The 16,734-nt window shown below is 22.2% G+C and overlaps 1 protein-coding gene across 1 annotated transcript in view; it reads left to right on the top strand.

Annotated features, from left to right (window-relative positions):
• Positions 1–2,714: 2,714 nt before the first annotated feature.
• The window catches only part of LOC145836748 (ubiquitin-conjugating enzyme E2 J2-like), a 35,416-nt gene continuing 21,396 nt past the window's right edge, over positions 2,715–16,734 (top strand). The window contains exons 1-2 of the mRNA XM_082944525.1: positions 2,715–2,802; positions 2,961–3,019. Coding sequence (XP_082800651.1) covers positions 2,715–2,802; positions 2,961–3,019 — 147 coding nt within the window. The remainder of the gene's footprint in view (positions 2,803–2,960; positions 3,020–16,734) is intronic.

Below are 16,734 nucleotides of genomic sequence, written 5' to 3'. Positions count from 1 at the left end.
AGCAGAGAAAACATTAAGAAAGACTTCAGAAGTACAAAAGATTTTAAATTCATACTGTTACTTTGAATAGTCAATCAACTTATGTCGACTAAAATACAAGTTAAAAGAATTAAGTCAATATGTAAGATTGAAGAAGTAGTAGTAGTATCTATCTAGTATTGAGAAGTATTATTACTAAAGAAATGTATGCTAACAAACTCGATTAAGTTATAAAGAGTGTAGAAAAACAAATTAAATATTAAACAAGTATTAAATTGAATTACTTTGCAATTAGTCTAATTGTTACTAGTTCTTTGAAATTAAGTTATGTGTTAAAAGTTTTACTAATTTCTCAAGATTAAACTTCAGCAAATGTGATTTTTAAGTGAAAGTTTTACGCTTAGTACAAAGTAGTTTGTTTTCTTTTTACTTTAGTAAAAAATAACATAAGTACATTAAAAACGTTAATGTTTTATTAAGCTTTTAATGTACATCGAAAAATACTTTGTTTATTTTTTGTTGTATTTGTTTTACATAAATTATCTTGTGAATCGACAGCGCAAAAAAAAAAATATATATATAAATGAAAACAAATAGCAAGAACTTTACTTATTCTAGTTTTTACTTAAATTTGTATATACCGGTAAATAAACCGAGACTAAAAATATAACTTTATAAATTTACACTGGTATTAAAGTTAAGCTAAAGTTTTTATTCTTAAATGTTGTAATATAAAACAAACATTTATAAAATTTATATTAATACTTGAAGTTTGAATCATTATTTACGTACATACATTATAAGATTATATATATATATATATGTTTTCAACAAGAAAACAATTTAAAAAAGAAGAAAAACAATATTAATAGCAGACGTGAAAACACTTTAAAAATCGGTATCAATTTTTAAACATGGTAAGATTGTAAAAATTTGATATACTTTTAACGTTGAATTTTATTGTTTTTTTATACAAAAAGTTTAATTTTTTTTAATCGATTGTAATACTTAGAGAAGTTATTATTTGAATAAGTAAACAAAAAATCAAAAAAAAAAAATTAATAAAGAAATGAATCAATATGGAAAATATATAATAAGTTAGAGTATAAGCATTGTAAAATTTATATACTATGCACTTCATGAGAAAAAACCATTTAGTAAGTAGATTGAATAAAGCAATAACAATGAATAAAAATAACAACAAAAAATTTTTTTTATTAAAATGTTTGTTCATTTTTTCTGAATACTTTTAAAAGCCCAAAAATGTAAATAAAAAGAAGAACATAATATTTATAAACATAAAAGAAATCTAAGTAGGTTTCCTCATATAAGTTAACTTAAGATAGTAATCTCAGCTAACCTAATATTTTTGGTAGTTTTGTATTTATTACTTGTTTATGTTCTGACCAATTAAAATTTATGTCTGTAAACTTTATAAATATGTATGATATTTTATAAACAATAAACAAAAACTACTACATGATGTATTTTTCGTTTAAAGAAAAAGAAAAAGTGTATAGTATTATATTTGTCTAAAATACATTTTTTGACTAAGTTTTCTAACTTTTATTTATATTTTCTATAAAAGCTATAGTAAAAATAAAAATTTTATAGAAATATTTAAATTGTACAAAATTCTTGTAAATTCAAGTAAATAGTTATATAAGGTTAGGTACTATACTTTTATTCATGTAATTTAAAATAGATTCCATTAATTTTCTACCCATTTTAAATCAATCTCGTAAAAAAATTGGTTCTTAAAGTATAGCAGAAAGATAAATACAAACATTTTTAACAAACATTTTTTAACCTTAATAATCATATAGAAAACTCATATAGATATATATTTATTAGCATATTGTTTTTTTTGAATTTTAAAGACATAAACAAGCATTACACGATTAGATGTAGATTCTCAATAAAATGCAAAACATTTGTTTGAATACTAAATTTTAGATATTATTTTACGGTTTCTTATTAAGGCACAACAATCAATTTTTCACAATTGTATTTAGAAATTACTATTTTTAGTTTATGTGATAGTAATCATAACAAAAAATAATTTTTACTATAAGGTAAAACAATATTTCGTTTTTTAATGAGCGTTATTTTTTAATACAAAAAATATAATTAATAAACAATTATCATTGTAAACTGATACTTCCATAAGTTAAAAATTTAAATCACTTAGAAGTACAAATTATTTAACTAATCAACATCTTTTAATACCATTAATGTTTATCGTATAGCAACTAGAGTTAAAAACATCGTAAAATAATATTTAGTAAGTGTTTTACTAAGTTCCTTTATTGTTAAGTATTTCATAGGTATTTTTTTAGACTTTGTTATAATTTAAAAATATAACAAGTATAAAATGTACTTGCTAAAGAAAATATTTTATAAATGATGCTTCAGTAACTTTAAAACAGTATACTACGTAATCATTAAAAAGTTGTGTCTACAACATAAACATTTAAATATTTTAATAATGAAAATAGATCGTATATTTGAATGCAAAGGTAAACACAAGAATAATCATTTACGTTAGCAGTCCACGTAGAAGAGAAAAATATAGAAAAAAAAAAGCAAACTTACGTAAATGGAAATTTACAGTAATACAAATTTCTCCTGTTTAAAACGTATATAAAGGCAAATTTTAGACTTATTTTAAGTTATTTGAACACTACTGGTATTTACAATACATTAGAAAAAAAATCGAAATTTCAAAGATAACAATGGATTGCCAAAAATCACCATGTAATTTGGTAAAAAGCGAAATGATCAAAATTGTAATTTTAACAGAAAATGAAGCTACAGAAATGTGTAAGTGTTGAATATGATAAACTTAAGTTTAAAGCTTTTAGTACTAAAAATAATCAGAATAGTATAACTTATTTCGAATTTTAAAGAAACTGTTGTTTTTTAATTGAGAAGTTAAAATTAAAAAGTTAATTTACAAACCTATTATGTATTTTCAACAGGTGGTAAAGTGTCATTTAAAACTCAACCTGGCGTAGAAGAAAAACTGTTGAAGTACAAGGTATCAATTTTTCAAGCTATCTAAAAATTACTATTAAAAAACTAAAAATCGAACTAACAATTATACAGAATGATAATTTATTTATTTTTATGAAAAATTGTTTTACTTGTTAACATAAGAGTTTGCTTGTTTAACTAGTCAATTTATTTTGTTCATACGATATTTAATATAAAAGATTCCATTGATAACAAACAGATTACTTTTATAGATTCGAGCATTAGAGAAACAAAATGAACTAAGAAGCTTAGTTATCGATCACCAGTTAATTGTGAACAATATTCGTCAAATTGAGCTACTTCTTAAAACCAGCAAAAACTAGAAACATGTTTGAATGTCATTGTAACGAAAATAACACCTTTTTATATAGAACATCTACTTAAATAAAAACTCGAATGTTTTTTGATAAAATAGTTTTCTATCAATCATAAAAAAGTAAGCGTGTACAAACTTAAATAATAGAGCCTCTTTTTGAAACTACTAACTAAAATATCTAAACTTGTATACTGTAATTATGTTATAACAAGACTATTTTAAATTCTGTTTTTATTTATGCTTACTTTTACTTCTTAGTTAGTTTACTTTTTTTATTTTGTGTTTTGAAAGTTGTTTATATCAGAATTATTAAAATAAAACTGTTGTTATGTGAGTCAAACTAGATAAATTTAATCAGTTACTTAAACATTATTTAAATTATAATTGTTTACGACATAACATGTTTATGAGCCGTATAACTTATGAAATCAATTGTCTCGAATCGTTCTATGATTTATATAAAATTTACGCGTAATAAGTTTTTAAAGAAGATATTTACCACAAATTTTTCGTATTGATGTTTCACGAAGGTATTTTACGCACGAGTAAAAATTCATAGAAAAAATATAAATTTTAACGAACGTTATAGAAAAATTAATTTCTGCAATAAAAAAAACATGAAACTACAAATTTGTATTTCAGTAAGCTTTATTTCAGTCTAATAATTTGAAAATCAATTAAACTAATAACATTAAAAATGTTTGACAAAAATTTTGTAAAACTATAATTTAATAAACATTGAATAAAAAGAGTTGTTGTAAACTTATATTAATGTTAATGTAAAATATTTATGAAAGTTTCTAACGTATATTTTAATAATATTTTAGATACAATTATTTTTCGTTATTTTGAACCTAAATAAATTTAGAAAGTATTTTGTTGCTGTTAAGAAAAGTGTTACTTTTTTATATTAATTTCAATATCAATTATAATATATAGTTAATATAACTATATACTATTATACTTTTCAAGTTAAAAATAAAGTTTCGATGACTTGTTTTAAAAGTTTAGTTATCGTAAACTTTTAGAAAACTTTTAAACTTAAATTTATTATCTTTTAAAACAAAATTTAATATTTAGTTTATTATAACTCTGAGTTAGTATTTAAATGATTTTTTTTAAATGTTTTATTTAAATTTATTGCCTTAAAAAATTTTATAAGCTTACAACAGCAATTCTATGTTCTCATATTAAAAACTGGTGATTAGTTTACAACCAAAAGTAAAAAATTTTTTTATATAGTTTAAAAAATTGTTTTATGGTAACTTTATAAATAAGTTATCAAAGTAAGGTAAACAGTTTTTATTGAGAGCTTTTGATTTAAAATAAATAAATCATCGTTTCAATAAGTTTTTCTTAATAAAACTTCAAATAGATAACATTAAAGCGTGTTCTTCAATACAAAAGTAAACTTTTTTTAATGTAAGATTTGTGTAAATATACTGTGAAAGCTTTAAAATTAAAAAAAAAAATAAAAATAAAATTATGAAGTATTGATAAAGCTGCTAACTTTATCTTTATTTAATAAGCGAAATTAACTTTAGTATAAAGTGCGTACTTCGCACAAAAATAAACATTTGTCTAATTAATGAAATAAAACTGCGTTTCCAAGCTATAATACCGTTTTTACAAAATGAATCAAAAATTTTATTACTTTTACGTACAAAAACTAAAATTAGTATGAATTTTGTTTTTCAATGAAAAGCGCAAACAAAACAATTCAATTTAATTAAAGTTGATTTTTCTCAGACGATTTCTAGTTTCCATAACAGTTGTTACTTTATATTGCAATTATAGCTGCTAAAAGCTTAAAAGTTCATAAACATTAGAGTCTTAAGAACACTTTCTATTAACACAAATCTGATTAACTTTCTACGTACCGTACATCGTGTATTAACAGTTAAAGTCGTTAATTTTTTTATTTTGCTCAAACCTAGCATTTATGATTCAAAAAAACATTTATTTTAAACAACGCTTTACAAGTATGTAAAGATATAATTTCCTACTTGTTTCTCAGTAGTTAAACATTGTTAGCAGTGGCGATGCGTGGTATTTTTTTAAATGCGGAAAGTTTTCAAGTACGTAAAAAGCTCTCAGTTTGAAATTTTATATAATGTAATTTGACAGCTACTAATGTTACATATATATAGATGGATAGATTTTAAGCTTGCATAGGCGTACAAAATTGCACGAGGGGACATTTTCGCACAATCAGATATTTTTGCACGGGTTTAGTTTGCATTTATTTTTATTATTATTTGTTACATTTCTATCACTGTTACCCCTAGCCCTTACCCTTGGTCGGTAACTTTTTTGTTTAATTAATTAATTTTTATTTATTCATTTTTCTTCTTTTATTTTACTAATAATTTTAGTTAGCCATTCTTTTATTTTTACTTTTGTTTTCACTGTTACCCCTAACTCTTACCCTCGGTCAGAAATTTTATTTATTAATTTTTTATTTATTTTTTTTTTAGTCTTTTTTTTTCTTTTTTATTTTTACTCGCGTGCAAGAATGACCCTCCGTGCAAAATTTTCTTCGTGCAATTTTGTCCCCTTGTGGAATTTCGTCTTCGTGCAATTTTTACCCGTTCCGATATAAGTTATTTCTGCTACCAAGTTACATGGCAATGAGACTTGCATACGTTTGTTGTCATACAATTTTGCTACAACTACTTTGTTGCGAGTTATTGACGTTATTATTATTTCATTTAGTCTTGTAATTTGATTATATCAAGATTCATTATTTTTCTTGGTATCATTTAAAATAAACGGGTAAATAAATCAGTTAACTTTATCATTTAAGTCTAGTTGATAATTGTTTAAACACGTACTTAGTACAAACAAATCAAAACAATGTTAAGTTCTGATATTAATTCAAGATATACATAATTAACATTTAATATTACAATAAAAAAGAGTATAAATCAATATTTATGAGTTTTTTAGCATGGTTCGTTGTTTTTAAACAACTTGAATTTGAATGATTAATGACAAAATATGAAGTATCATTTGATAAAAAAAAAAAAGCCAGATTGCTAACAAATATTTGTTTTTTAATAACAGAATGTTGTAAAACTTTAAAAACATTTATACATAAAAATATTGTGAGTAAGTTTACTTTATTTTTAGAGAAACTTTAATTTAAACAGAAATAATAAATATAGAGTTAGCAGAGAAAACATTAAGAAAGACTTTAGAAGTACAAAAGATTTTAAATTCATACTGTTACTTTGAATAGCCAATCAACATATGTCGACTAAAATACAAGTTAAAAGAATTAAGTCAATATGTAAGATTGAAGAAGTAGTAGTAGTATCTATCTAGTATTGAGAAGTATTATTACTAAAGAAATGTATGCTAACAAACTCGATTAAGTTATAAAGAGTGTAGAATAACAAATTAAATATTAAACAAGTATTAAATTGAATTACTTTGCAATTAGTCTAATTGTTACTAGTTCTTTGAAATTAAGTTATGTGTTAAAAGTTTTACTAATTTCTCAAGATTAAACTTCAGCAAATGTGATTTTTAAGTGAAAGTTTTACGCTTAGTACAAAGTAGTTTGTTTTCTTTTTACTTTAGTAAAAAATAACATAAGTACATTAAAAACGTTAATGTTTTATTAAGCTTTTAATGTACATCGAAAAATACTTTGTTTATTTTTTGTTGTATTTGTTTTACATAAATTATCTTGTAAATCGACAGCGCAAAATATATATATATATATATATAAATGAAAACAAATAGTAAGAACTTTACTTATTCTAGTTTTTACTTAAATTTGTAAATACCGGTAAATAAACCGAGACTAAAAATATAACTTTATAAATTTACACTGGTATTAAAGTTAAGCTAAAGTTTTTATTCTTAAATGTTGTAATATAAAACAAACATTTATGAAATTTATATTAATACTTGAAGTTTGAATCATTATTTACGTACATACATTATAAGATTTTATATATATATATATATATGTTTTCAACAAGAAAACAACTTAAAAAAGAAGAAAAACAATACTAATAGCAGACGTGAAAACACTTTAAAAATCGGTATCAATTTTTAAACATGGTAAGATTGTAAAAATTTGATATACTTTTAACGTTGAATTTTATTTTTTTTTTATACAAAAAGTTTAATTTTTTTTAATCGATTGTAATACTTAGAGAAGTTATTATTTGAATAAGTAAACAAAAAATCAAAAAAAAAAAACTTAATAAAGAAATGAATCAATATGGAAAATATATAATAAGTTAGAGTATAAGCATTGTAAAATTTATATACTATGCACTTCAGAGAGAAAAAACCATTTAGTAAGTAGATTGAATAAAGCAATAACAATGAATAAAAATAACAACAAAAAATTTTTTTTATTAAAATGTTTGTTAATTTTTTCTGAATACTTTTAAAAGCCCAAAAACGTAAATAAAAAGAAGAACATAATATTTATAAACATAAAAGAAATCTAAGTAGGTTTCCTCATATAAGTTAACTTAAGATAGTAATCTCAGCTAACCTAATATTTTTGGTAGTTTTGTATTTATTACTTGTTTATGTTCTGACCAATTAAAATTTATGTCTGTAAACTTTATAAATATGTATGATATTTTATAAACAATAAACAAAAACTACTACATGATGTATTTTTCGTTTAAAGAAAAAGAAAAAGTGTATAGTATTATATTTGTCTAAAATACATTTTTTGACTAAGTTTTCTAACTTTTATTTATATTTTCTATAAAAGCTATAGTAAAAATAAAAATTTTATAGAAATATTTAAATTGTACAAAATTCTTGTAAATTCAAGTAAATAGTTATATAAGGTTAGGTACTATACTTTTATTCATGTAATTTAAAATAGATTCCATTTATTTTCTACCCATTTTAAATCAATCTCGTAAAAAAATTGGTTCTTAAAGTATAGCAGAAAGATAAATACAAACATTTTTAACAAACATTTTTTAACCTTAATAATCATATAGAAAACTCATATAGATATATATTTATTAGCATATTGGTTTTTTTGAATTTTAAAAACATAAACAAGCATTACACGATTAGATGTAGATTCTCAATAAAATGCAAAACATTTGTTTGAATACTAAACTTTAGATATTATTTTACGGTTTCTTATTAAGGCACAACAATCAATTTTTCACAATTGTATTTAGAAATTACTATTTTTAGTTTATGTAATAGTAATCATAACAAAAAATAATTTTTACTATAAGGTAAAACAATATTTCGTTTTTTAATGAGCGTTATTTTTTAATACAAAAAATATAATTAATAAACAATTATCATTGTAAACTGATACTTCCATAAGTTAAAAATTTAAATCACTTAGAAGTACAAATTATTTAACTAATCAACATCTTTTAATACCATTAATGTTTATCGTATAGCAACTAGAGTTAAAAACATCGTAAAATAATATTTAGTAAGTGTTTTACTAAGTTCCTTTATTGTTAAGTATTTCATAGGTATTTTTCTAGACTTTGTTATAATTTAAAAATATAACAAGTATAAAATGTACTTGCTAAAGAAAATATTTTATAAATGATCCTTCAGTAACTTTAAAACAGTATACTACGTAATCATTAAAAAATTGTGTCTACAACATGAAGATTTAAATATTTTGATAACAAAGATAGGTCGTATATTTAATGCAAAGGTAAACACAAGAATAATCACTTACGTTAGCAGTCCACGTAGAAGAGAAAAATATAGAAAAAAAAGCAAACTTACGTAAATGGAAATTTACAGTAATACAAATTTCTCCTGTTTGAAACGTATATAAAGGCAAATTTTAGACTTATTTTAAGTTATTTGAACACTACTGGTATTTACAATACATTAGAAAAAAAATCGAAATTTCAAAGATAACAATGGATTGCCAAAAATCACCATGTAATTTGGTAAAAAGCGAAATGATCAAAATTGTAATTTTAACAGAAAATGAAGCTACAGAAATGTGTAAGTGTTGAATATGATAAACTTAAGTTTAAAGCTTTTAGTACTAAAAATAATCAGAATAGTATAACTTATTTCGAATTTTAAAGAAACTGTTGTTTTTTAATTGAGAAGTTAAAATTAAAAAGTTAATTTACAAACCTATTATGTATTTTCAACAGGTGGTAAAGTGTCATTTAAAACTCAACCTGGCGTAGAAGAAAAACTGTTGAAGTACAAGGTATCAATTTTTTTATTTTTATCAAGCTATCTAAAAATTACTATTAAAAAACTAAAAGTCGAACTAACAATTGTACAGAATGATAATTTATTTATTTTTATGAAAAATTGTTTTACTTGTTAGCATAAGAGTTTGCTTGTTTTATTAGTCAATTTATTTTGTTCATACGATATTTAATATAAAAGATTCCATTGATAACAAACAGATTACTTTTATAGATTCGAGCATTAGAGAAACAAAATGAACTAAGAAGCTTAGTTATCGATCACCAGTTAATTGTGAACAATATTCGTCAAATTGAGCTACTTCTTAAAACCAGCAAAAACTAGAAACATGTTTGAATGTCATTGTAACGAAAATAACACCTTTTTATATAGAACATCTACTTAAATAAAAACTCGAATGTTTTTTGATAAAATAGTTTTCTATCAATCATAAAAAAGTAAGCGTGTACAAACTTAAATAATAGAGCCTCTTTTTGAAACGACTAACCAAAATATCTAAACTTGTATACTGTCATTATGTTATAACAAGACTATTTTAAATTCTGTTTTTATTTATGCTTACTTTTACTTCTTAGTTAGTTTACTTTTTTTATTTTGTGTTTTGAAAGTTGTTTATATCAGAATTATTAAAATAAAACTGTTGTTACGTGAGTCAAACTAGATAAATTTAAACAGTTACTTAAACATTATTTAAATTATAATTGTTTACGACATAACATGTTTATGAGCCGTATAACTTATGAAATCAATTGTCTCGAATCGTTCTATGATTTATATAAGATTTACGCATTAGAAGTTTTTATAGAAAATATCGAACATAAATTTTTCGTATTGATGTTTCACGGAGGTATTTTACGCACGAGTAAAAATTCATAAAAAAAATATAAATTTTAACGAGCGTTATAGAAAAATTAATTTCTGCAATGAAATAAATATGAAAATACAAATTTGTATTTCAGTAAGCTTTATTTCAGTCTAATAAGTTAAAAATCAATTAAACTAATAACATTAAAAATATTTGACAAAAATTTTGTAAAACTATAATTTAATAAACATTGAATAAAAAGAGTTTTTGTTAACTTATATTAATGTTAATATAAAATATTAATGAAAGTTTCTAACGTATATTTTAATAATATTTTCACTTCGAAATTTCATAATTTAATAAATAAAGAAAACAAATGATCATTAAAACCAAATGCATAAAATAATTAACGTGTAGCTTTAAATAGTATGTAACTAAACTATCGTGAATTTGTCAAACATTTTGAAAAAATAATGTAAACTTTAAGTTTTGTACATCTTATAACAGTTTGTATAGATTTTAGCAACTTTTACTAGCGTAAAGAAATATTTTTGTCAAAGTATGTTTATTAACTAGCATAATGTAAATTTCGCTTCCGTTTCTTCAAGAGTTAGTAATTATATAACTTTTTTTTACCTTTAACTCCCATTGATTTTTGTAAAAAACCGATTTACAATGTTTAGTTTTATCCAACGATTTTTCTAACGATAAACCTAATTCGAAAAACTATAAAGATACAAGTTAATAACACATAAAAAAAAATAAAACAGTTTTAGTAAATTTATAAAGTACATGTGATAAGATTAAAAGTAACAGTTTAGAAATAAGTTAAGCGTTTTTAACAAAACTTTAAATAACTAAGTGATTTTATTCACATGCTCTTTATTATATTTATATTTACTCAAAGTTGTAGTTTATATACACATAGTTTTCCCAATACTAAACATATTGCAAAACTTTATTTTCCATACAACTTGTTTGTTGCATTAATTGTGTCATGACAAAAAAATTTAATCTTTTATTACTGTATAATTATAGATTCAAAATATTTAATGTTTATAAACAAGAAGTTTTTGAATAAAAAACGTTTTTTCAATTTTTTGCTTGAGGAATTTATCCGAAAGTATTAAGAAGGCATTTGTTAAAAAGAAATTAATTAATAACTTTAAAGCTTAATGATCACGGCATAAATCAATTAATTCATTTTAGATACAATTATTTTTCGTTATTTTGAACCTAAATAAATTTAGAAAATATGTTGTTTCTGTTAAGAAAAGTGTTACTTTTTTATATTAATTTCAATATCAATTATAATAGTTATAATAGTTTAGTTAATATAACTATATACTATTATACTTTTCAAGTTAAAAATAAAGTTTCGATGACTTGTTTTAAAAGTTTAGTTATCGTAAACTTTTAGAAAACTTTTAAACTTAAATTTATTATCTTTTAAAACAAAATTTAATATTTAGTTTATTATAACTTTGAGTTAGTATTTAAATGATTTTTTTAAACGTTTTATATAAATTTATTGCCTTAAAAAATTTTATAAGCTCACAACAGCAATTCTATGTTCTCATATTAAAAACTGGTGATTAGTTTACAACCAAAAGTAAAAAAAAAAATTATATAGTTTAAAAAATTGTTTTATGGTAACTTTATAAATAAGTTATCAAAATAAGATAAACAGTTTTTATTGAAAGCTTTTGATTTAAAAATAAATAAATCATCGTTTCAATAAGTTTTTCTTAATAAAACTTCAAATAGATATACATTAAAGGGTGTTCTTCAATACAAAAGTAAACTTTTTTTAATGTAAGATTTGTGTAAATATACGCTAAAATAAAATATTTGCTTTAAGATTAAAAAAAATAAAAAACAAATTATGAAATATTGATAAAGCTTCTTACTTTTTCTATACATAATAAGTGAAATAAACTTTAGTATAAAGTACGTACTTCACACAAAAAAAAAAATTTGTCTAATTAATAAAATAAAACTGCGTTTCCAAGCTATAATACCGTTTTTACAAAATGAATCAAAATTTTTATTACTTTTACGTACAAAAACTAAAATTAGTATGAATTTTGTTTTTCAATAAAAAGCGCAAACAAAACAATTCAATTTAATTAAAGTTGATTTTTCTCAGAAGATTTCTAGTTTCCATAACAGTTGTTACTTTATTTTGCAATTATAGCTGCTAAAAGCTTAAAAGTTCATAAACATTAGAGTCTTAAGAACACTTTCTATTAACACAAATCTGATTAACTTTCTACGTACCGTACATCGTGTATTAACAGTTAAAGTCGTTAATTTTTTTTTTTGCTCAAACCTAGCATTTATGATTCAAAAAAACATTTATTTTAAACAACGCTTTACAAGTATGTAAAGATATAATTTCCTACTCGTTTCTCAGTAGTTAAACATTGTTAGCAGTGGCGATGCGTGGTATTTTTTTAAATGCGGAAAGTTTTCAAGTACGTAAAAAGCTCTCAGTTTGAAATTTTATATAATGTAATTTGACAGCTACTATATATAGATGGATAGATTTTAAGCTTGCATAGGCGTACAAAATTGCACGAGGGGACATTTTCGCACAATCAGATATTTTTGCACGGGTTTAATTTGCATTTATTATTATTTGTTACATTTCTATCACTGTTACCCCTAGCCCTTACCCTTGGTCGGTAACTTTTTTGTTTAATTAATTAATTTTTATTTATTCATTTTTCTTCTTTTATTTTACTAATAATTTTAGTTAGCCATATTTTTATTTTTACTTTTGTTTTCACTGTTACCCCTAACTCTTACCCTCGGTCAGAAATTTTATTTATTAATTTTTTATTCATTTTTTTTTTAGTCTTTTTTTTCTTTTTTATTTTTACTCGCGTGCAAGAATGACCCTCCGTGCAAAATTTTCTTCGTGCAATTTTGTCCCCTTGTGCAATTTCGTCTTCGTGCAATTTTTACCCGTTCCGATATAAGTTATTTCTGCTACCAAGTTACATGGCAATGAGACTTGCATACGTTTGTTGTCATACAATTTTGCTACAACTACTTTGTTGCGAGTTATTGACGTTATTATTATTTCATTTAGTCTTGTAATTTGATTATATCAAGATATATTATTTTTCTTGGTATCATTTAAAATAAACGGGTAAATAAATCAGTTAACTTTATCATTTAAGTCTAGTTGATAATTGTTTAAACACGTACTTAGTACAAACAAATCAAAACAATGTTAAGTTCTGATATTAATTCAAGATATACATAATTAACATTTAATATTACAATAAAAAAGAGTATAAATCAATATTTATGAGTTTTTTAGCATGGTTCGTTGTTTTTAAACAACTTGAATTTGAATGATTAATGACAAAATATGAAGTATCATTTGATAAATAAAAAAAAAGCCAGATTGCTAACAAATATTTGTTTTTTAATAACAGAATGTTGTAAAACTTTAAAAACATTTATACATAAAAACATTGTGAGTAAGTTTACTTTATTTTTAGAGACACTTTAATTTAAACAGAAATAATAAGTATAGAGTTAGCAGAGAAAACATTAAGAAAGACTTTAGAAGTACAAAAGTTTTTAAATTCATACTGTTACTTTGAATAGTCAATCAACATATGTCGACTAAAATACAAGTTAAAAGAATTAAGTCAATATGTAAGATTGAAGAAGTAGTAGTAGTATCTATCTAGTATTGAGAAGTATTATTACTAAAGAAATGTATGCTAAAAAACTCGATTAAGTTATAAAGAGTGTAAAATAACAAATTAAATATTAAACAAGTATTAAATTGAATTACTTTGCAATTAGTCTAATTGTTATTTCATCTAGTATAGTTAATTTTTGTATTTATATCCTATAACAAAAAAAAAAGAACAAAATTTTGTAGTTTGGCTTTATTAAAATAAAAAAACAAAATTATGTTTATTTAAACGAATGCTAGGTAGTAAAACAAAACATTTTATACATTAGAAAACATATACTCAGAACTATGTCGTTTCAGTACCTTTTAAAAATTTAAGTTTAGTCGAAATGAAAGTTTTTATTTTATAACTTGAACTTAAACGTAAAGTGCAATAATACATCTTTAAATGTTAATATTTCAAATTAAATTCACTTCTTTAGTAAAATAAAAGCACTTAACGGTACTTAACTTTAATAAGCAAATATAATTTTTGTATCATTCTCCAGAAAAGTAAATTATTTTATTGAACTTATCATTTAGCAAACTTTAATCATCAAAATGCTTAAAAACCAATTTATTATATACAATAATGCTCAAAGCTAAAGTTCTAATACTTTGTTAAAAATAAACTCAAGATATCATTTTTTATCACATTCAACTTCATGACACCTTTTTTAGAATTTGTTCATTGAAAGTTTTATTCTTTTAATTTCGTTAACAATTTGTTGATGCTCTATAATTAAACTTCGCAATTCATTTTGCTTCAGTAAACCTTGAATCTGTTTCAGTTAAGTTTTTAAATATTTAATAACATACTTTTTAAAAACTAATTAAAAAAATATATTTGCCATAAAAGCTGTAGATTAATTTAAAATATTTACCTCCATTTTATGAATTTGGTTTTTCATGACTTGAGTTTTTTGATGTTTTTCATCTAAAACAAAGTTTGTTTTAGTTATTTGTTATGTTAAACTATTCTTTAGTTGTAAATTATACTTTTGGTGTCAAACACATGAAAAAAGAATAAATTTCATATTTTTAAACTCACCTTCCTCCGAATTAAGTAACATGCTTTGCCCGTCTACTTTCGAAATTACTATTTTGATTTCCTTTCTTATGTTAAACTTTTCATTGCACTCTGAAGTCATTTGTTGGAACATAACTGGTTTCAAGCGTAGCTTTTAAGTTGTTAAAAGAGTTTCTAACTGGTGAAACAATGGCTTTTCCAAAGGTATATATGGGTGGAAAAAAACTAGAAAAGTGCTTTTTTCACCGTTGTTTAAGTGCGTCAATTTTCTTTTTCTCTTTCTAAGATCTCTATTATAACACGCAATATCGTGTTATGTTTTGTTTTTAGTACAAACTAGATTCACGATATTCAGTTGCGTATTAACCTTCAAATCGCTTTATACTAACGTTTATTGCTCAACAAAAATCTCTTTAACTATAACGTCTATGACACAATACAACGAATTAACAATCTAAACATTAATAGAAATACAAAAACATAAGTATACTTTATAATACGCAGTTTTCGTAACTCAGTGTCGTTTGGTTAAAATTAAATAATTGAAAATAACAAAAAATACATATGTGGTAACTTAAAATTTATCATACAATCTAGTGTTTACAAAAACTTTGTGAGCAAGCAGTTTTTTAAACATATGTAATGAACTTTTTAAATACAAAACTAGTTAGTTAAGTACTATACTATTAATTTGAATTTTATTTATAATTTTATCTTTAACATTTAAACATTATTTATTATTTTGTTAAACATACTTTTAAGAGTGTTTTTAAACAAAAGAAAAAATATGACTCATTTGTAAATTTGAACAATTAACCTTACATATTATTGAAATAAATTTAGATTAATAAAATAACTTAAGACTAACAAATAGTGTTTAAAAAAATTAAAAATTAAACTTGATACGTAAAGCAAAAAAAATTATAAATGGAAAGTAAAAACCTCATAGACTAATTTGTAATTTTTACTCATGAAAAAAAAACAACTTCTATATTTTAGTTTTTGGAGACTAACAAAGTATTCAACTATTTTTTACCCCCATTAAAATACTTTCTGAAGAGAATAATATTTTTCAATGCTTTTCAGATTAAAGAACTAACTTGTTTTTATCGAAATTTAAAGTATTTTGCAATGAAAGTATATATTTTAATGTAATATATAGATTTCTTTAAGATTTATAAACAGAAATAGTTTACTTAAAATGTCTGATTATTTTATAAATAGATAATTGTGATTTTTTAGCACGCAAACATTGAAATGATTTATTATAAATTACATATATATAGTTTTTGTAATATAAAATTTTTACAAAATATATTATTTGAAATAATATGTTTAACTATTTTAAAAGTAATCGTTTATCTAAAACTGTAAAAAGATATATTATGACATTCGTTCTAGAAACACGCAAATGAACAACATTTTTTAAAATTACTCTTTAACTGAATATGAGCTACAGTTTTGTATTCTTTAGCTACATTACTTTTGCTCATACATACAAGTTAATCAAAAAGCAGTTACGCTATAAAAAGTAAGTAACCATAAAACATCGCACAATAAAACATACTCATAGAAAACTTTTGTTTATCGAACATATAAACTCTTGCGTATAATTTTAAATCTAAATTCTTTTTCAAATAATCATTTCATTACTCATAAGGTTTTGA

Source organism: Thalia democratica, chromosome 5 (genome assembly GCF_965202585.1).
Source record: "Thalia democratica chromosome 5, ktThaDemo2.hap1.1, whole genome shotgun sequence".
In the NCBI taxonomy this organism is placed as follows: Eukaryota; Metazoa; Chordata; class Thaliacea; order Salpida; family Salpidae; genus Thalia; species Thalia democratica.
This window is presented reverse-complemented; position numbering and strand designations above follow the sequence as displayed.